Here is a 17820-nt window from a genome sequence, read left to right on the forward strand (position 1 = left end):
TCTTGAATGAAAAAGGAAATTAAAAATGAACTGATTTTAAAAATTTTCTGATTTACCTGTTATACTGTGAGCAACTAAAGTAAAGCACAAGTTTTGTTTTGTTTAAATACAAAATTCATACCTAGTAAGCCCGGCTTACACGCCTTACAGTAAGGTACTCATGTTCTAACTATAGAGTTCTAAACCTATAGCTAATAGTTATAAATTTGGCATAGAAATTTGAAAAAAAACTTGGTATACCCAGCAATGAACAATCATTCGTTTAGCACTTTAGCTAATATTTTTTAGAGCTAATAACAGAAACAGTAGAAACTAAGAAAGGAACTTGAAATCTGAGCTAAATTCTTACAAAGAAACAATATAACAATTAATTTAGTGCAAAACTCATCAAATATAGTCAAACAACTTCGTGATATGTGCGTGTCGATTACACTTCACACATTCATCGTAAGCAAAGACTTCTTCTTTCTTCCTTTTGGGGTGTCTACACTGGGTAGACTTAAAGCCACAGGTCGACCTCGAGGACGGCCGTTGGGCATGAGAACCTGTATTGTGTTTAAATTCTTCTAAGTAGGTAACGGTATTATTGCAGATTAACTACATCCAAAAAAAAGGGTGTTTTTTTTTTTTAATTATATGTTTTTTGGGGTGTAGATTACGAATCTGAAATCCATTTTTGGCGGTCGGCATCGGAAAACCGATTTTTTGCAATAATACCGATCACACGTAGCGCACGACATCTTGAATGAAACTTACCCGTTGCACTGCAACGGGTAAAGAAGACGAAAATGTTACCCGTTGCANTATTTGTTATTTTATTTATTTTTCTGTTATTTTTAGTTTTTTTTTTCTTGTTTTTTTTTTCTTTTTCCGTGTGTGTGTGTTCTCTCTTTGTTTCAGATTTTAACTTTCAGAGCTGTTAGAGTGTTAGGTACCAATTAAACCCAGTTTAGGCAAGGGGCTTTATGGACTAGCTTCCAGTGCTCCTATAAGAATAAATTAGAAAGAAAGAATCCTGTTCGAAATGAGTGAAGTCGTGATGCAATCATCTTTGAATGGATTTGTGTCGGTCAAAGTAAGTTGAAGTTTTCCTTGATAAATAAACAGGTTTAATTAAAGGATGTTGATTTATACTTATGCCAGATGATCGCAAAATAAGTTGTTCCTTTCCTGAACAAAGTGCAAACTTGCCACTAGCATACGTCTTAGCGTGACTCCCGGAGTCGGAGTGCGGAGTCGGGAGTCCAATTAACGGGCCAAAAATAATCAAAATAATCTTCTATAGGCCCAATTTCACTGCGCAATTTTTTGAAGCATGGCGAGGGAAAATTTTTTTATTGTAGCAACTGTGGGTGAAATTGTAGTTGTACCGTTTTACTATAACTTTTCAATAGAAATTATGGAACCAGGAAACGCAACGAGCAGGAACCAAAGTCCAAACTAGATGTGTGAGCAGAAACTGCTTGAGCCTGTATATGATATAAAAATGCCAAAAATTTTGGACAATTTTGCTTGTTTATATTGCCCTTGCCTAACGTCTTCTGTAAAAAAGACTTGAAGAGTTATCACACATTTTTGGCTTTTTCCTTTGTTTCTTCTTTTTTTAAATGATCATTTTTATTTTTTAGTTTTTACCTACTGTTTTTGGGAAATTTTGCCTGATTTTCCAAATTATGTTGTATTAATATCAGAATTATAAATATTTTATATAAAATTGTTTTCAGTTAGTTAACTGAGATTTTTATTATATTTTTCACCTTCAATTTCACTTATTTCAGGGAATACCAGAAGAATTTGTTTTCAAACAAGCACCTTCAACTTCAAGTTCAACACACTCACCAGCACAGGGCCATCTCTCAATGTCCTCATCTGTACTTTCAGCTGAACTTCACAATCAAGTCTGTTCATAGACAATCATAGTCAGTCACTGACTCCCTGATTGATAATTAAAAATAAGCATTCAAATATTTTTCTTCTGATACTGTTTTTAAAGTTCATTTATACAAAATAATCTATATTAACATGTTTGCAATCTTTCAAATATTTTTTGGGAAATCTTATGTCATATTTTTGGATAATTTTGCCTTCTTGCTTTCTAGTCTTCTACATTCTGAGGAGTTGTACTGCAAACAATGAAATCATGTGTTGAAATTGGTGACTTGTTTAGTTCAGCTCAGTCCTTGATAGCAACCAATTTTTTTAACAGTTATTTGAAATGATATGAAGCTATTCTGGAAGTTTTGAAAGATGTAACCACTAACAAAATTAATCATAAAATATATCAATATATGCTACATTATTAATCCCTGTCACACAATGCATTAGTTAAACATACTTTCAAGTCATGCTTTTGATAATTATCATAGATAATCAATGTTAATTTCCTTTGGAAAAATTACAGAAAACATAGATTGGACTTTTTAATTGATTTTTGCTTAAGGATTTGAATAATATTTATTTAAAACTTTTTTTTTTTTTTTTGCAGAAATTACAATCAAACAATTCAATATCTCTGCAGTCATTGGAGCCATTGCTTGTAAGTTTTTGACAGCCTTGTTATTTTGCTTTATATATCTTTGAATATTGATGTATACCGGTACTTCCATATTCAAATAATTTTAATTTAATTAGACCCACTCCACTTAGTTTTCACACATGTGATATATGTATACACCTAGATAATATTATAATTTGAGTTTATATTTCAGAAATGCAATTGGAATTCAGATATACTGGCTGAAAACTGGGCATTTTTGTTTGAAGAGCTTCAGGAAATTGGCTGGGATCGAATTGAAGAATTATCAGCAGACTTAAGCTACCTTACAATTCATTCAACATGTGGCCAGCATATTATGCAAGGCATTATTCCTAGTGCATATCCTGAAGCTCCAGTGCGAATTGAAACATATCTTCCAATTCCTTTTACTAAATTGGTAAGTGTCATTTGACATTTATTACTTACCCATCCATCATCAATACCTACTATGTATTTTCTTTGATTTTGTAAAATGTCTTACAAAATTTTTGTTCTTCATTTCTCCAAGCAGCTAAAAAGTGGAAATTATTGTTTTTTTTAGATTTGCTAGTGCCTAGTTTATAAACAAAAATAATAACTAAAGAATTTCTTTTACTATTTATTTCTTGACTTTGTTTTCTCACATTATATCATGGCAAGGCTTGCGTCATTATCTTCCTTTATGCACAGGCAAAGAAATTAAAGGAGTGTGTTGAAGCATGGGATGTGCAGTTAGAGCAGCTGCGGCCCTTCTTCTGCTATATGCAGGAGTTAGACAACACTGCATTGATTCTTGATCCTCAGACACCTCAGCCCCAACATATTCACCGCCGTCTTCTTCTTGGTTAGTACTGAAATACTAAAGAGCTCAGTGTATGCAATTGGCTGAAATTATATAATGAACAGTGATTTCATAATAAACTTCATATGCCACCGACCTGCAGTCCGTTTGAACTAATTCAGTTTTTTTCCACTAAGCAGCAGAAAGCTCAAGTTGTACTAGGTACCTTAAACATCACATAAAGTAAGAATTCATAAAGTTCCCAATTTATTTCTGTTGATGATTCATCTAAATGTGCTAAGCAATTTCAGGGTCAGTCAATAAATTATTTTATACTCAATTTTTTAAATGTCTTGTTGCTTTTCAGAAAACCAAGTATTTTTGGAGGTGACAGTATCACCAACATCTTCACACTCTCCTCCACATTGTCGCTTCATTGGACCTTCCAACCTTTGCGCTGTTATGTCATCACGCCTATCCCAGCTCTACCAAGTCGGTAATCGCTGCTTGTTGTGTTCGTTTAAATGTTGCATTCGCAACATTATTTATGCTGATTATCTCAAATCTCGTAATTCTCTCTGCTTTCCTTTAGAATTCTGAAATAATTGCTTCTTCTGTTTTCCATAAATTAATCACTTATTAATTTATTTGGCAATAGGAGATTATTTGTTATGTTTTTTCAGTTACATTATAGCTTTTTAGCTAATTTCATGTGCACCTGCACACAATTTTTTTCTGATCATCCGGATTAACTTGAAAACAAAGAAGAATTAAAAAAAACAGCAGTTTTCATCACGAATAGCATTAAAAGTAATGACTGCAAAAATATCAGAGCATAAACCTAAGTGAAGTAGTCTGATTGATTACGTTAACGCCTCACAACTATTACAAATACAAAAATAAATGTCCTCTTAAACAGTGGACAAAAATCAACACTATGTCACTGTGTAGCGTACTAATGGTATCTTGCAGGGATGGGACAGCTCCAGAAACTTGCTTGAGAACATCGAGCTCCTGCTGGAGGAGCGCGTCAGGCGACGTGGCTCTGAAACTTTAAACGCACCTCAGTTAAGGTCTGTAATTTTAATCATCATGTTCTCCATGATGGTTGAATTTATTTGTTTCTTAGAATGAAATTAAAATTTAAACATTCTCTCTTTTATTCAGTTTTATTGTGGATTAGTTGATGTCAGCCATTTCTTGTACATAACTAAAACTGTCCTTTCGGTAAAATTTATATTTCCATCACTGAAGCATAACATTTGAGCTCACAAACTTTAATTAATTAATATTTTAGTCAGTTGCTTACCTGTTGTTTAAGCAGTTATAGGTACACTGGTAATCAATAATGGTTCACAAAAGGTTTACGCACTATTTTTCATTTTTGAATGGAAATTGGTGAAGTTACCATGCCTCAATAATTCATAAATAATTTTTTTTGCCAACATTATCTGACATTCTATGGTAATCTGAGGGAACTGCTAGAAATACATCAAAACGTATCTTATTAGTTCTCAATGGATTGTTGCAGTTCGACCGTGTCTGACGCGGTCGAGTGCGTGGTGTGCTACAGCTTCCACTCCGACACCGGCGAGCTGCCCGACCTGGTGTGTGATCACTGCCTCCAGGCCATGCATCACTCCTGCGTCTACATGGTTCGTCCTAAATATACACATTATCGCCGCTCTTCGTGCGTGCATATTAAATATTGAAATATTATGATTGAATTATATTCATGAATTTTCTTAGCACATATGAAACATGACTGAATTGCGTTCACGATTTTCTTAGTGCAGATTTTTCACCATGTTTCTATTTAGAGGTGAACTAATAACATTTGTTTTCAATCAGTGGCTGAAGGGACTCGCTAGCAGCCGGCATAGCATGCAGCTAATGTGTGGCGACTGTCCCTACTGTACCAAAGTAAGTTCACTTTCTTAATTAGATTTCAGTATTGTCCATTTCTTCATTTAACAAAGCCTCTTTTTATATTGTTTGTGTTCTGTTATAATTGATTTTTCTTATTTCTGCAACCATTTTTCTCAAATCTTGTACAAAACCCCCCAAAAATTTCTCGAAGCAACAATAAGTTTATATGAAATATAGGTGCTCTGCACTAGTATATATTTATGATGAAGCTTGATTACACAATGTTCTCGTGTGCACAATATCCTAATATTGAGGATAGGTGCAAAGTTAATGTACATTTTAAGATGTGCATTCACTGCTATTTATTTAATGACTTTCTTTTTCAGCCGATCTCGTGTAGAGTACCCGTCTGACTACAAGACTTCACAGGGAGATAAAAGCTAATTTGAACACTTTGTTTGGTTTCTTTATTGAAGGTAAAATAGATGAGAAAAGAATTCGAGTTATAATCATTGTTCAGATTTTGGTTTTTACAAGAATTAGAACTCTAAGGCGCACACCATTTTGTAATCAGAAAATAAGTTGACAGCTTATGCCAAGGTATGAACAAGGTGCCAAGTGTTACCAAAGTAAGCAGGGCCAAGTATTTCCATTTAATGGAGATACTTTCACATATCTATTATAAGATCACAATAATTATCTGTAAACACTCATCTTGAAAATTTAAGTACCCAATTACAATAAAAAGTAATTAAATAAATTCAATTGAATTTAACAATTTTGCATAAAGTCCCGCAACGCTTAATTAATCAGAAATGGCTACCTTTTATTGTTGATAACCAATTTTATTGTCTTCGTAGATTTGACTGTATTTTAATGTTGCTTTGTGGATTTTTTGCTTATTTATGCTAACAATTAAAGCGCGTCACTCGTATCGAAATTTCTTCTGCAATAATGGACTTGTTTTGTTAAAATAAAATTGAAAATACAGTAATTACATTTGGTCGTGCATGATAGGGAGATATTTTCCATTACTATCACATGTTTTCCTGTAAAAAATTGAAGGATTAGCTAGTTACTAGAGATCTAGAGAGCATATTAAAGTTATTAATAAAAATCACATTTAGCACTCGATTCCTTCTGAGAATGTATATCACTAACTACTCGCGTGAAAGAGTGCAAATGAGCAAAATCATTTTACCAGACAATCCATCATATAAATGACTGATTTAAGCTAGAATTATTTTTGCTCAGCGATGAATTTCAATCATGATTGCCATAAAAACCTAAATTAATTTTCAAGCTGCGGATATGAGAAAACAATTCGGAACGCGGCATACCGCTCGTCGATCACATTAAAATTGAGCTCGTTAGTGGAAGACTCTCGATATAAGGATTCGTAAGCAGAGAAAATAAACATTCATTTGAAACGTTCATAATTCCAGTTCTATCGCCAGCTGCTAAGACCTACAATACAAACCGAACAGCTCAAGATGAATTCACAGAGTAAATATTGAAAGAATCAGGATTCCAAACCTACTCAGTAATTTCTGTTGTCAGTCGACTATCCTTTTAGTCTAAAAATTTTTAGCTGGCGAAGAAGGAAGACTCTGGTTAAGAGAAGAAAAGTGTTAAACATTTCAAGTGAAGACAGGGTGAATTTATTTCATTCCATGTAACTTATTTATTATGAAATATATTATTGATCGTAATTCTTGATACGCAAATGCAAAGGATTGTGGTAGGTTGTATTATGCCTGCACAATAACGGTTTACTGGGTCACGATGGACAGAATTTCCTCGTGATAGTTTGTCATCCATAAGACGTTCGCTGTAACACGCTCGATGGCTTGGTCGACAGCGCGTGAGGCAGACCCTAGGCTTGTTTGGTACTTATCCTTGAAAGCAATCAGCTGCACGGAACAAGATTACGTTACATAGCTAAAATCTCATGACAAAAATCTGAATCCTAAAATATGCTTGTTATTTTTAAGAGTATGAAACAAACTGGTGTGAATTATGAAAAAGATCACAACAGAGACAAAAATGAACGTGAACACCAGTCAGCTGGGAAGTGTGATGGGACATTGATTCGGAATCCGACAAAGGAAAGCTATCTTGATAAAATTCTGTACATCTTATTCTGTTTGAATTATTATTAGCATTTAGTGGCTGTACTGAAGTTTTTCATGTTTAGTCTCTATCCCGTAGACAACTGGAATACAAAAACCGCAAAAGGCTGAGTTTGATTAAGCGTGAGAAAATACGGGTGGACTCACAGAGTTTGCGGATCGAAATAATTCTTTTGGAGCAGTTAAATTTCTCTACGTGGATAAATAAAAGCTATAACGTTATTTTAAAATAATGAATTCATTATTTTAATGTTGATATTAGGTACGAACTACGAAGCTTCTCTAATTCGTGATTTCAAACGACCGAGAATCACTAACCTTGTCCAGCTCAGCTTGCGTATTGAACTCTCTGGTTACAGATTCGACGTAACTACTCGCACTCAGGAGTAAGTTGAAGCTGTCGAAGGTTTAAAAAAACATTATCACACACAACTGATGGACGTTAGAAATTTCGTAAACTTTTTTGTTCTGAAGCATTCAAAGTTGCCATAATTTTATTCACCATTGCTTTTTACAGCGATACTTGTTCGAAGGTGAGAAAAACTGAGAGCTATACATATTCTCACTATTTATTTGATAGTAAACTCAATCATTCGCTCTATACGAGGGAATTTATAACTTGTACTCACTAGGCTGCTACGTGTTCGAAATTTTTGTCAAGATAATCAAAAGCAATGTTGCGGCCCAAGTCATTAGAAGCCACGGCAGAGAAAACACGCTTTGAATCTTGTTTCCTCACCGGGCTGCCGTCAGTGAAGGCCATATCCAGGTAACTGTGACGAAGCATCATATATTAATTTGATGTAACGCATTTAACAGTGACATATCACGACGTCATTAGAATTTTGCTACATGAGTACTTGAACAAGAAAATAAATTTCTAGATACGTACGCTTCGAGGGTACTGATATTTTTCGAACATCCCAGTGCCGTAAGGAGTAAGTCGCGTTCTGATGCCAAAGGAGTATTCTTCATCACGTTCAATGCGAAGTCCCAGTCGGAGTCGTCTCCTTGAGCGATCCCCGAACAGTACACCGTCGACTTCAGGTTTGGTGACACGGCTCTGAAATTGGGAATTAGTCTCGGTAAAACATGATTCAAAAGCTAGTAATACATTTATTTTACAGATTCTTTAACAATGTGCATATACAATCATAAAGAAGTCATAGTTCGTGCAAGACTTACTTATACTCATGCAGTTAAACAAAACAAGAGATCTTGACTGATATTCGAGATGGGAATATTTTTATTGTGCAAAATACTTCACTATTGCATGATAAATTTTTTAGCGATCTGGGGGTTTTGACATAGAAATTACAGCAGGTTATTTATAACAATTAATTTAAATTCTGAATTGCAAATTAGCAAGACAGTAACAGGTTAAAATCGTTAAATCATTTTAAATTCAACATAAAGTTCAATTCTTTACGCACAAAGGATTATTGTAAATATTTTTAGCAAACCTTTTGTAAGTATAGTTTTTAATTGTCTATTTCTTATGGGCTCCTATGGTTTACTTGTTCATCAGACCTTTAGAGTGTAAAAGCAAGTCAACACGTATCAAATAGTTTCATGCTAACTCAGTTGTTCGTATCCCGCGTCAAAACTGCCCACAATATTTCGGTGCGTTGATTTGTGCCTTCTTAAAACTTGTTTATAGTTTTGATGATTATTTGTTATATTTAAATATTATAAGCATACATTGAAGTTTATAGGGTTAATATATTTGTTTGTTCTTACAGACACAATTGTTCATTCAATAAAAAGGAATATGTTGTCGAAACTGTGGTTACACTAAAACCTGAACGCGGACTTACGTCAACCCAAACTCAGCAAAACGGAAAGCGTTTTACAATTATAATTGGTCATTCTTACGTCTGAGAGCCATTGTTAGCCAGCCAACCCAAAAAGAGGGCTCTGGATTGGTTCGAGCAATCGGGCATATCGAGCGTACAGGCCCAAGAGACGACCAAACTCCTCAGTAGCTTCGTCAGGTGCTCGTCTGTCGCGTTATCAGCGAACCCAACAAACTCGTACACAGGCTTCACTTGAGAACTCAGGTATTCCTTAGAAGAGAAATAGAAGTTTTATTTTTAGAGTTGTTATCATGCAAATGATACTTAATTAGAATGAGGTTGACTTCCAAAAGAAAGCCAATGTGCGGATATTTAGAGGATACCTTCATCTCGGTGTGATTAAGCTGTGAGAACATCGACTCGAGGTATTTCAGGTTCCGTATAGCTGACGACCACGGTACGTAGTCTTCTTCTTTAGTCAAGTAAGAGTGAAGCTTCAGAGCCACGTCATAAGAAAGCATGCCTGCGCACAAAAAAATATTAAATATGTAAATACATTTATTAAGGAGAATGTAAAAGTATCTTGCAAAATGTACATTCCGGTATAACCATCCCAGACATGCCTGCTCTGGCCAAGTTCATCGAGTCGTCGAGAAGTTGAGCTCTGTTTGTTGAGCTTATGACGGTGTGGTTGACTCCCAGTTGGTTGGTTATAAGATTCCAGTTAGAGTCGTCGTAATTCACGCGATAGTATCCGGTTTGTTCAGTGTTGAATATAAACCATGACGCTTCAGAGGGCAAGTTCGTAATTTCCATCTCAACTTCTGACAGCCATTGTACTTTTTCTCCTGCACTGCTGCTGCCCGACGGTCCGAAGTATGTGAGTGGCACCCACCACGTGTAGTCATTGTGCGCCTGCTGCGTCAGGAACTCCCACAGTTGATCCTGTTCAGCGGCCGCGTACGACCTGGCCAATGTGAACATTAGCATATTTATCGATCATTATGAAATCGGTTGAACCTTAGGAAATATGTGCATTTTGATATCAGATGAACAGTAGGATATCAGTTGAACATTAGAAAATTGGTTGGACATGAGGAAATCAGATGAACACGAGGAAATCGGTTGAATAACAGGTAATCGGTTGAATAACAGGTAATCGGTTGAATATCTGGAAATCATTTGAAAATTAAGATATCACTTCAACACATTTGTCAATCAAGAGCGCTGAAGGAAATAACGCTAAAAGAAACTAGTTTACTTATTCTTATTATCTCCTACAGATCGTAATCATGTAGGCAGATGAATAATTTGGTCATCAAAAAGAGAGTTTTAGGTCATTTTAGTGACATATTCCTTTCATGAATATCCAGTATTATTATTTACGTGTTTTTATTTGTAAACCTACGCAGCCACTGATTCATAGATCAGTATTGGCTATATAATATTCTAGTGTATAATCTCCAAGCTGAGAGATAGTATAATTCCTTTGAGATTATTAGGTGTAAAGCTGTACTTTGTTGCATAGTTAATACCGTAAATATGGCGATACTCGTGAACCTTCTTGGCCGATTGCTATCACAAATAAACTAAGATAAGATAATCGTCATCGTTAGCCAGTAAATCACGGCCATTCCATACCTATAAAATGTTCCGATGATTTTACAATAGTTTTAAACCCAATAATAATAAATAATATTCTTCAATAAATCATATAATAAGAGTAAGCTAAAAACCTTCCTCACGCGACTCAGGCAACATCTACGGTCGAGCTCTGGAACCATTAAAGGTTCTATTTATGTAGAAACGAAGCGTGCTGCTGCTCGGGTGACTCAAAAGATACTCTAGGATATATTTCAATTAACCACTGGGTGAGTGATTAATGATGTAACTTTGTTGTAGATATATGTTCTGTGTAGTTATTCTAGTCTTTGCATTTTAAATCGAGTGTTAATTAACTAGGAAAGTCTAGTTGAGATCATCAGCTAGTCTAGTTGAACTCTCCAATGATCTGATCTTGCTTAGCCCCCAGTCAAATGCAGGAGTAGCTCTAGTAACCACATATTCAAATAGTGCGTTGATAGCAAATGGGATAAATATTGTGACGAATAATTCCTTATGTAATTATACCGTAGCTAGAGTGAGTATTGTTTAATGATGAGTGGAAAATTACCCAGGCCTGAATTTAATGTCTATGAAACGATGTGTGGAAATTACTCCTATCATAAATAATGCCCATGAGTATGGCGATCCATGTAGAAATTCATTATACTTTATATCTTATACAATGGTAGATAATTTCGATATTAATTATTGAGTGAAATAATGATTTGATTATTGACTTTTATCCATTTTTGATTCAGCAATATTGAAGATTCACTAATGTTCATTAATATTGCTCCCGTTGAGAGTACTTAGTATATTATTATTCATTCATGTTAATTCAGGATACTATTGGTGGCATATTCATAATTGGAAGACTAAGTTAATCTGGGTTTGATTCATCGTGTATTGAAATTTTGATCTATTTCGATTTTATTATGTGATATGATTGATTGATTATGGAGGATTATCGATTAATTGATTATCGAGTTATATTGATATTCAACTATTAGTGGCTTATTTATATAAATATTTTGTTATTGATTTGATTCAGTTAGAGTCATTAATATTTAAGAGCCTTAATATTCATTAGATGTTCAAATGAGAAATATCCAATTAGATAAACCTATTTGGGAAACTTTAGGAAATGTTGAATGGAATGGAATTTTGGTTTACTGATTGAAATGTTAATGATCAAAAGGACTAAGTTGGATTTTAAGATTAATCTCCTAAATTACTGTTTTGATAAAATGGAAAGATGAGTTGGTCAGACTAAATATGAATTATATATAAATTTGTCTTGAATTTAAATTGTGTGTAATTAACTTAATCCAGAGATGTGTTGGTGGAAATCATTAGGAATTTTAACTCGATTGTAAATTCTGCGGATGATATTCTGATGTCAATGAAATATTTTTTACCCATGTACTAATGCTCAACCTTGTTCGCAGGCCTTATTACCGTACATTATTTTATAATTAATTATAAAATGTATAATTATTTTTATAAATTTATTATTTATAATAAATTTATTTTATAATTATTTACCGTACATTAGCAAATAATCACTCAAAACCTCGGACCTGCATACTTCTATCATCCTACGAGCATCTAGGGAAGCATCATTCAAACTATTAAATCGCCAGCTAACTCAATAACGACCCCAATACTATAACCTTCCCTCAGATCCTCATTTCGCGCGATAACGTTAATCAATAAAAACTCTACTATTGTAGCTCTAAAGCATGCCCGTTGAACTTTTAATCGAAAATACTTAATAAAAATTTGAACGTATAGACTAATATGAATTACCACACTTTAGCTGAGCTTGAACCGTAAATTAATTTTCGAAACGAGCTAATGTTACACAATTTTAAGAGTATTCTAAGGACCATCACACATCAAATACTGTGAAAAAAATTTCTGCAGGCTATAGCTTACCGGTCTTTGAGATAGTTAGTAATTCCTTTGTTGAAAGTTGCTTCCGTCAGGAAATGGCTCATCATCCGAATTATCGAAGCCCCTGAAGATAGCGTTTGTTAAGGTCATCAAAAGAAATCATTTGCAACCCAGTTATATGTCAATAGTGTGAGGGCATTTACTTGTGTTTAAGTAAGAAATTACAATAAATTATCAAAGAAATATATTTTTTGTTACCTTTGCTGTATGAAATTGCATCGAAAATTTCATTAATTTCGTCCGGATGTTGTACAGGAATACTGATAGGATGGGATGAAGTCAAGGCGTCTATAGCCATGACATAATGAACGTCAATCGTCACGAACTGATCCAGCATCTTCCAATCTGGTTTCGCCTGGTGGAGTTTTGAAATATTCATTCGTTTAAAATATGTAAAAAAACTCATTATCACATCCTAATTTTTATTTTTTTTAACACCAAATAGAAAAGGTAATTCTTCTTACAACTGCATCTTGGAGGTTAAGGAACATTATAGATGTTATATTTTCATTTTCACTGTATTCAGTTTTATCTTTTTGTCAGTTTTGTTAGCTGTACAGCTCCTACAACCTCAAAATCATTCTAAAATCCCTGTATATTTCTCTGATATTGAATTTATCGAAATCTTTATGACCATCGAAATTACCAACCCACCTTTTATTAGATATGATCGGGTTACTTACGTGATCGAGGCAAATGTACTCCATATAAGAAGCGAACCCTTCGTTCAGCCACAAGTCTGCCCACCAAGGCGTGACCAAATTACCAACCCACCTTTTATTAAATATAATCGGGTTACTCACATGATCGAGGCCAATGTATTCCATATAAGAAGCGAAGCCTTCGTTCAGCCACAAGTCCGTCCACCAAGAAGGCGTGACCAAATTGCCAAACCATTGATGAGCCAACTCGTGCGCTACCACCACACCGATGTCCTGCAGGTTGGAAGCTGTGGACACTTGCACGTCGTACAGCAACCGCGACTCCCTGTTTTATTTTAGTGTTGATTAAACTAGAATAGAAGTGTCGGCATTGAAGAAAATAGGCCCATTGCCTGTGGCCGATTCTTGAATTTTTCGTGACTTGATTCACAAGGGATCCGGCCTTTGGAACCCGATCTTTCCACAACTGACTAATGAAATTGCTGACAATCTTAAAAAAATAACTAAATCTACAGTGAATTAAATGTAATTGAAAGACATACAATAAGCAAAAACATTCAAAAAATTACTAAAGTTATGGGGAATATTGTTTAATGAGCCTTTTTTATTACATTATAACAAAATTCATTTTTAAATTTTATTACTTGTCGTTCGATATTAATATTACTACCTGAATATTGCCATTATTTTCAAATACCTGAAGACTATACAGTCTACCTGTAAGCTAAACAGTCTACCTGTAGGTTATACAGTCTACCTGAAGGTTATACAGTCTACCTGAAGGTTATACAGTCTACCTGTAGGTTATACAGTCTACCTGTAGGTAATAAGGCCCCAATTCTCCATGGCGCCGGCAGCGAAGTCTGGTATGGCGATCATGTCTTGCTTGGGCAGCGGGTAGGGAATGTCGAAATGTTTTTCGAAGAATTCCAAGACGGTCACTCCAGTGTCTAGTGCAAACTGTGCCTGTTTTACTCCTTCACTTCTCGCGTACACTTCACAGGAGAACAATTAATATCGTTAGTTTGATTGAAGCGCCAAAGAAGCAAGAAGAAAATAGAAAATTCACAGTAAATAAAATTTTGGCTTCTCAGTTTTTTTTCTCTTTTTTTCTTAAAAGCCAAATTTGGTATTGCTCTTTTCCTTATAATTGTATTTTATAAACTTTTGGGCTGATGATGGAGCTGGTCTTCGAATCGTTGTGATGAGTATTGTGAATTTATTTGCTTATTTATTTATTTATTTTTTTTGTTTTTAAATTTTCGGAAGAATTTTTTTCGTCTAATAATAGATCATTGCTGGTTCTTCATAATAATACGACGCACTTCATTCTTGTAAAAGAACAGTCTAAAATATGAAGGCCTATATTTATTTTACTTACATGTACTAGAATAGGCCGATTTTTCAAATCAACTCCAAACCCTATTATTTAAATAAAATTATGAAAAAATTGAAACATATCCCGGTTCACCACAACTTCAAATTTGTGTTAGAAATTAGTCTTATTGTACTCTATTTCAACCAATACTCAAATAATAACATAATAATTATAATAATAATAATAAAAGCGGTTTCAGCGTTTATTAGGCCGTAGGCCTGTCGCCGATTCTTAACATCGCAGAACATTCCCAGCATTTTGCGGTCTCGAACTCGCAACTCACTGATACAATTTCGCTTATGCTTAACCGCCCGGCTTCCTTGCCGATTCTGACCAGAAACTGGCGCACTGAGCGGGATCGAACCCGCACCTCTCTGCTCCAATCTTGGTACTCTGAACTTAAACCACTAGGCCACCCTGCCTAGTAAAATTCATAATAACTATGAACTGATATCACCATCGAGTTTACACGACCTTTTAAGCCATTCGTTTCTATTGTGTAAACAAGGTTTCGTTAGGGTGAATTTTAAAAATTAAAATCAACTGAATGATGGTCAGCGTTCAATCAGAAAGGACCCTGAAAACGCGATTTGTATTCTCACCTCTGAATTCGACTCCAGTGCTTGTAGTGCTGTTCAGATATTCAAAATCAGACACTACGAAGGCCACAAGGTAGGTGGACATCGGCACACTTTCTTCAAACTTAGCCAACACCCACCCTGGTTGGTCATCTCTGCGGACGACATGAACTCGGTTATTAGCAGTAATTTATAATTAAATTATGTAGAGTAACAGAATTAAGTGTAGTACTTTACATTAGTTGGAGTGTTTTATAATTATGGTTAAATTTGATATTTGAAAATATAATGGACTCACACAGGAGTCGTTGAACTTAGTGGCATGTTGGAGATGACAGTCTTGTTTTCATGAATAATGGAAATAGAGAAGTTAGCCTTCAAAGCAGGCTCGTCGAAGCATGGGAAAGCTCTTCGGGCGTCGGTCGGCTGGAACTGAGTCGTTGCAATGTACCTATAATGTATAAATAATATTGACTGAATAAATAGGTACTATCATCTTAATAATCCAGTTCTTTATTTCTTTAATGAAATTTTTAACTACTATCGACAAGCATTTAAAATTTGGCTCGCTGTTGATGTCTTGGACCCATTTACATTATCTCTCTACCTCCTTATTCCTCCTATAATCTATTTCTTACTATATAGTATTATACATCATTGATGTCTATATGAAACTTATCTTAATATATAGTGTTACACATCATTGAATTCATGATCTTGATCATTACACATTCCTTACACATTATTGCCTTCTTCGTCTTTGTACTCTGAGCGATAGAAGCCTCGGAGCTGATCATTCAGGAGCCCCGTATACTGCATGGAGAGCACCACCGTACGCCCGGGTTCCAAACGACGCTCCAGATGAAGGATAAAATACTCGAAGTCCTTGTGGTACTCGTAGACAGTGTGTGCGATCACAGCCCCATCTAGCGTGTTCTCTGTTACCTAAATTCGAGAGAAAAACGCTCTTGCATCCGCAACCAAATAATTCCATTCTTAGATAGGTTAATTAAAGGAATTGAATCTCAAAGTTCTTTCGAGACCTGGTGCAATTGCATACTAATAGAGAGGACGTGCTTTTAAGACGACTTAGATTAAAACGATTAAGAACTGAAATTCCGGGTTGTAACTGTAGTCAGTTAAAGTAACGTCCGTCGTTTTGGTTGAACTGGATACCCTGGTTAACTGAAAATATTATAAAAATAATAAGTGTTGATACCAAATCACTGAACAGCGTTAGACCTACGCGCTATTTACAGTGTTATATTTTAACACTAAATCTTTCCGGCTGTAGTCATTGTTCGATGTTGATTTCGTTAGATCACTTGAAATGAATTTACCTTCATGGTGCTGTTATCCAAGCTAATGTCTGATGACATATGCATTACTATTTCCGATGTCGGTTCCTTGACACGAATTTGAATGGCCACTTGACCATCGAAGGTGAAGCTGCCGTTGAGGTAGGGCTGAAGGGTGATATCATAATGTTCGGGCACCAGCGATGTGGGGAGTCTGATTGTGGGAAGGGGGTTGGGTTGTGGCTCCGTAGTGGGTGCAGCAGTCGTGGTGGCGGTTGAGTCTGATTTTGATTTATTCTAAAGCAAGGAAAAGACGAAAAGTTTTCATTAATCGAAAAAAAAATCGAAAAGCTTCACCTGCGACGTGAGAATTATATTTTCACTGTATGTGAGTTGTGAGAATTTATTTTTATTAGTGAAAACGTTACAAACGATGCAAAGCTGCACACCTGATGATGATAATATACACATAATACTTCTTCAATTTACAAAAAAATAGGGGATATCCACAAGATTTTACGATTGATTTTCCAATATTCTAAAAATTTACTATTGGCTGTAGTAAATAGCAACTTTTTCTGTACGAGTACGTGTGATTAACTTAGAGTCTTTTCAATATCCGCGGTATTCGTAATTTATGAGTAGTGTTCAACCCTCGCGTAAAAAATCAGACATGCAACTCATTAGGACTCGTTTCAAACACACACTTCAGCAGACAAACAAAAACAATGTATTTGAATAAATATATCTGCATTTCAAGGTAAGTGTTGAAGCGGTTGAAGCCAGTTCAACAAGCTCACCGATAATCCAACCCCCAACCCAACCGCCAGAGCGATAGCAGCGGCCAGCACAACACCAGCGATGATGGCCCGCTTCTTGGTGACGGTGAAGGGAAGTTTTTCCCACCATTTCTGCTTCCCCAACTGGGAAGAGTTGTCTCCCACCGACATCAATAAGCCTAAATCCTGATAAAACCATAATTTAATTATAATAATATATCCGAGGATAAAACTCTAATTTATTTATATTCGTACGGCTCGATTTAATTTAGATTACAGCATGTGTCACGAGCAGTTTTCAATGCACTGAGGTTTGTAGCAATTAAACATAGCTTTCTCTTTGAACAGAATGTTACCATTATAAGGTTTGTATTGAAACAGTTATATTATACTGAGTCTAAAAACTTACAAGACAAGAATGAGCTGAACTGGGAGACGATGAAGGTAGTGCGACTCTGATCAAACCGATGT

The 17820-nt window shown here is 35.2% G+C and overlaps 2 protein-coding genes across 2 annotated transcripts; one reads left to right on the forward strand and one right to left on the reverse strand.

Moving 5' to 3' along the window:
• Window positions 1-1018: 1018 nt before the first annotated feature.
• On the forward strand, window positions 1019-6844 carry LOC108673078 (E3 ubiquitin-protein ligase FANCL). The gene is made up of 10 exons (XM_018160857.2): window positions 1019-1075; window positions 1779-1898; window positions 2486-2536; window positions 2709-2933; window positions 3206-3359; window positions 3664-3788; window positions 4269-4369; window positions 4828-4951; window positions 5148-5219; window positions 5552-6844. The coding sequence occupies exons 1-10, from the start codon at window positions 1025-1027 to the stop codon at window positions 5576-5578; spliced, it is 1050 nt and encodes a 349-aa protein (XP_018016346.1). The 5' UTR covers window positions 1019-1024; the 3' UTR covers window positions 5579-6844.
• Window positions 6845-6937: 93 nt separating this feature from the next.
• On the reverse strand, window positions 6938-17820 carry LOC125177716 (aminopeptidase N-like). The gene is made up of 17 exons (XM_047879995.1): window positions 17759-17820; window positions 17371-17535; window positions 16613-16867; window positions 16012-16217; window positions 15571-15723; window positions 15297-15427; window positions 14134-14311; window positions 13458-13641; window positions 12853-13009; window positions 12637-12718; window positions 9717-10060; window positions 9477-9616; window positions 9173-9363; window positions 8190-8360; window positions 7927-8070; window positions 7616-7694; window positions 6938-7078 (listed from the first exon to the last, which is right to left on the reverse strand). The coding sequence occupies exons 2-17, from the start codon at window positions 17518-17520 to the stop codon at window positions 6938-6940; spliced, it is 2706 nt and encodes a 901-aa protein (XP_047735951.1). The 5' UTR covers window positions 17521-17535; window positions 17759-17820.

The sequence above is a fragment of the Hyalella azteca genome, unplaced genomic scaffold (assembly GCF_000764305.2).
Source record: "Hyalella azteca isolate HAZT.00-mixed unplaced genomic scaffold, Hazt_2.0.2 contig4363, whole genome shotgun sequence".
Lineage (NCBI taxonomy): Eukaryota > Metazoa > Arthropoda > Malacostraca > Amphipoda > Hyalellidae > Hyalella > Hyalella azteca.

Coding starts and splice junctions, on each gene's coding strand:
- LOC108673078 (XM_018160857.2), top strand. CDS start 1,025: ATGAGTGAAGTCGTGATGCAATCATCTTTGAATGGATTTGTGTCGGTC. Junction 2,934..3,205: donor CAATTCCTTTTACTAAATTG/GTAAGTGTCATT, acceptor CTTTATGCACAG/GCAAAGAAATTAAAGGAGTG. Junction 4,370..4,827: donor TTAAACGCACCTCAGTTAAG/GTCTGTAATTTT, acceptor GGATTGTTGCAG/TTCGACCGTGTCTGACGCGG.
- LOC125177716 (XM_047879995.1), bottom strand. CDS start 17,520: ATGTCGGTGGGAGACAACTCTTCCCAGTTGGGGAAGCAGAAATGGTGG. Junction 16,218..16,612: donor TGGATAACAGCACCATGAAG/GTAAATTCATTT, acceptor TCTCGAATTTAG/GTAACAGAGAACACGCTAGA. Junction 9,364..9,476: donor TTAATCACACCGAGATGAAG/GTATCCTCTAAA, acceptor TTCTCTTCTAAG/GAATACCTGAGTTCTCAAGT.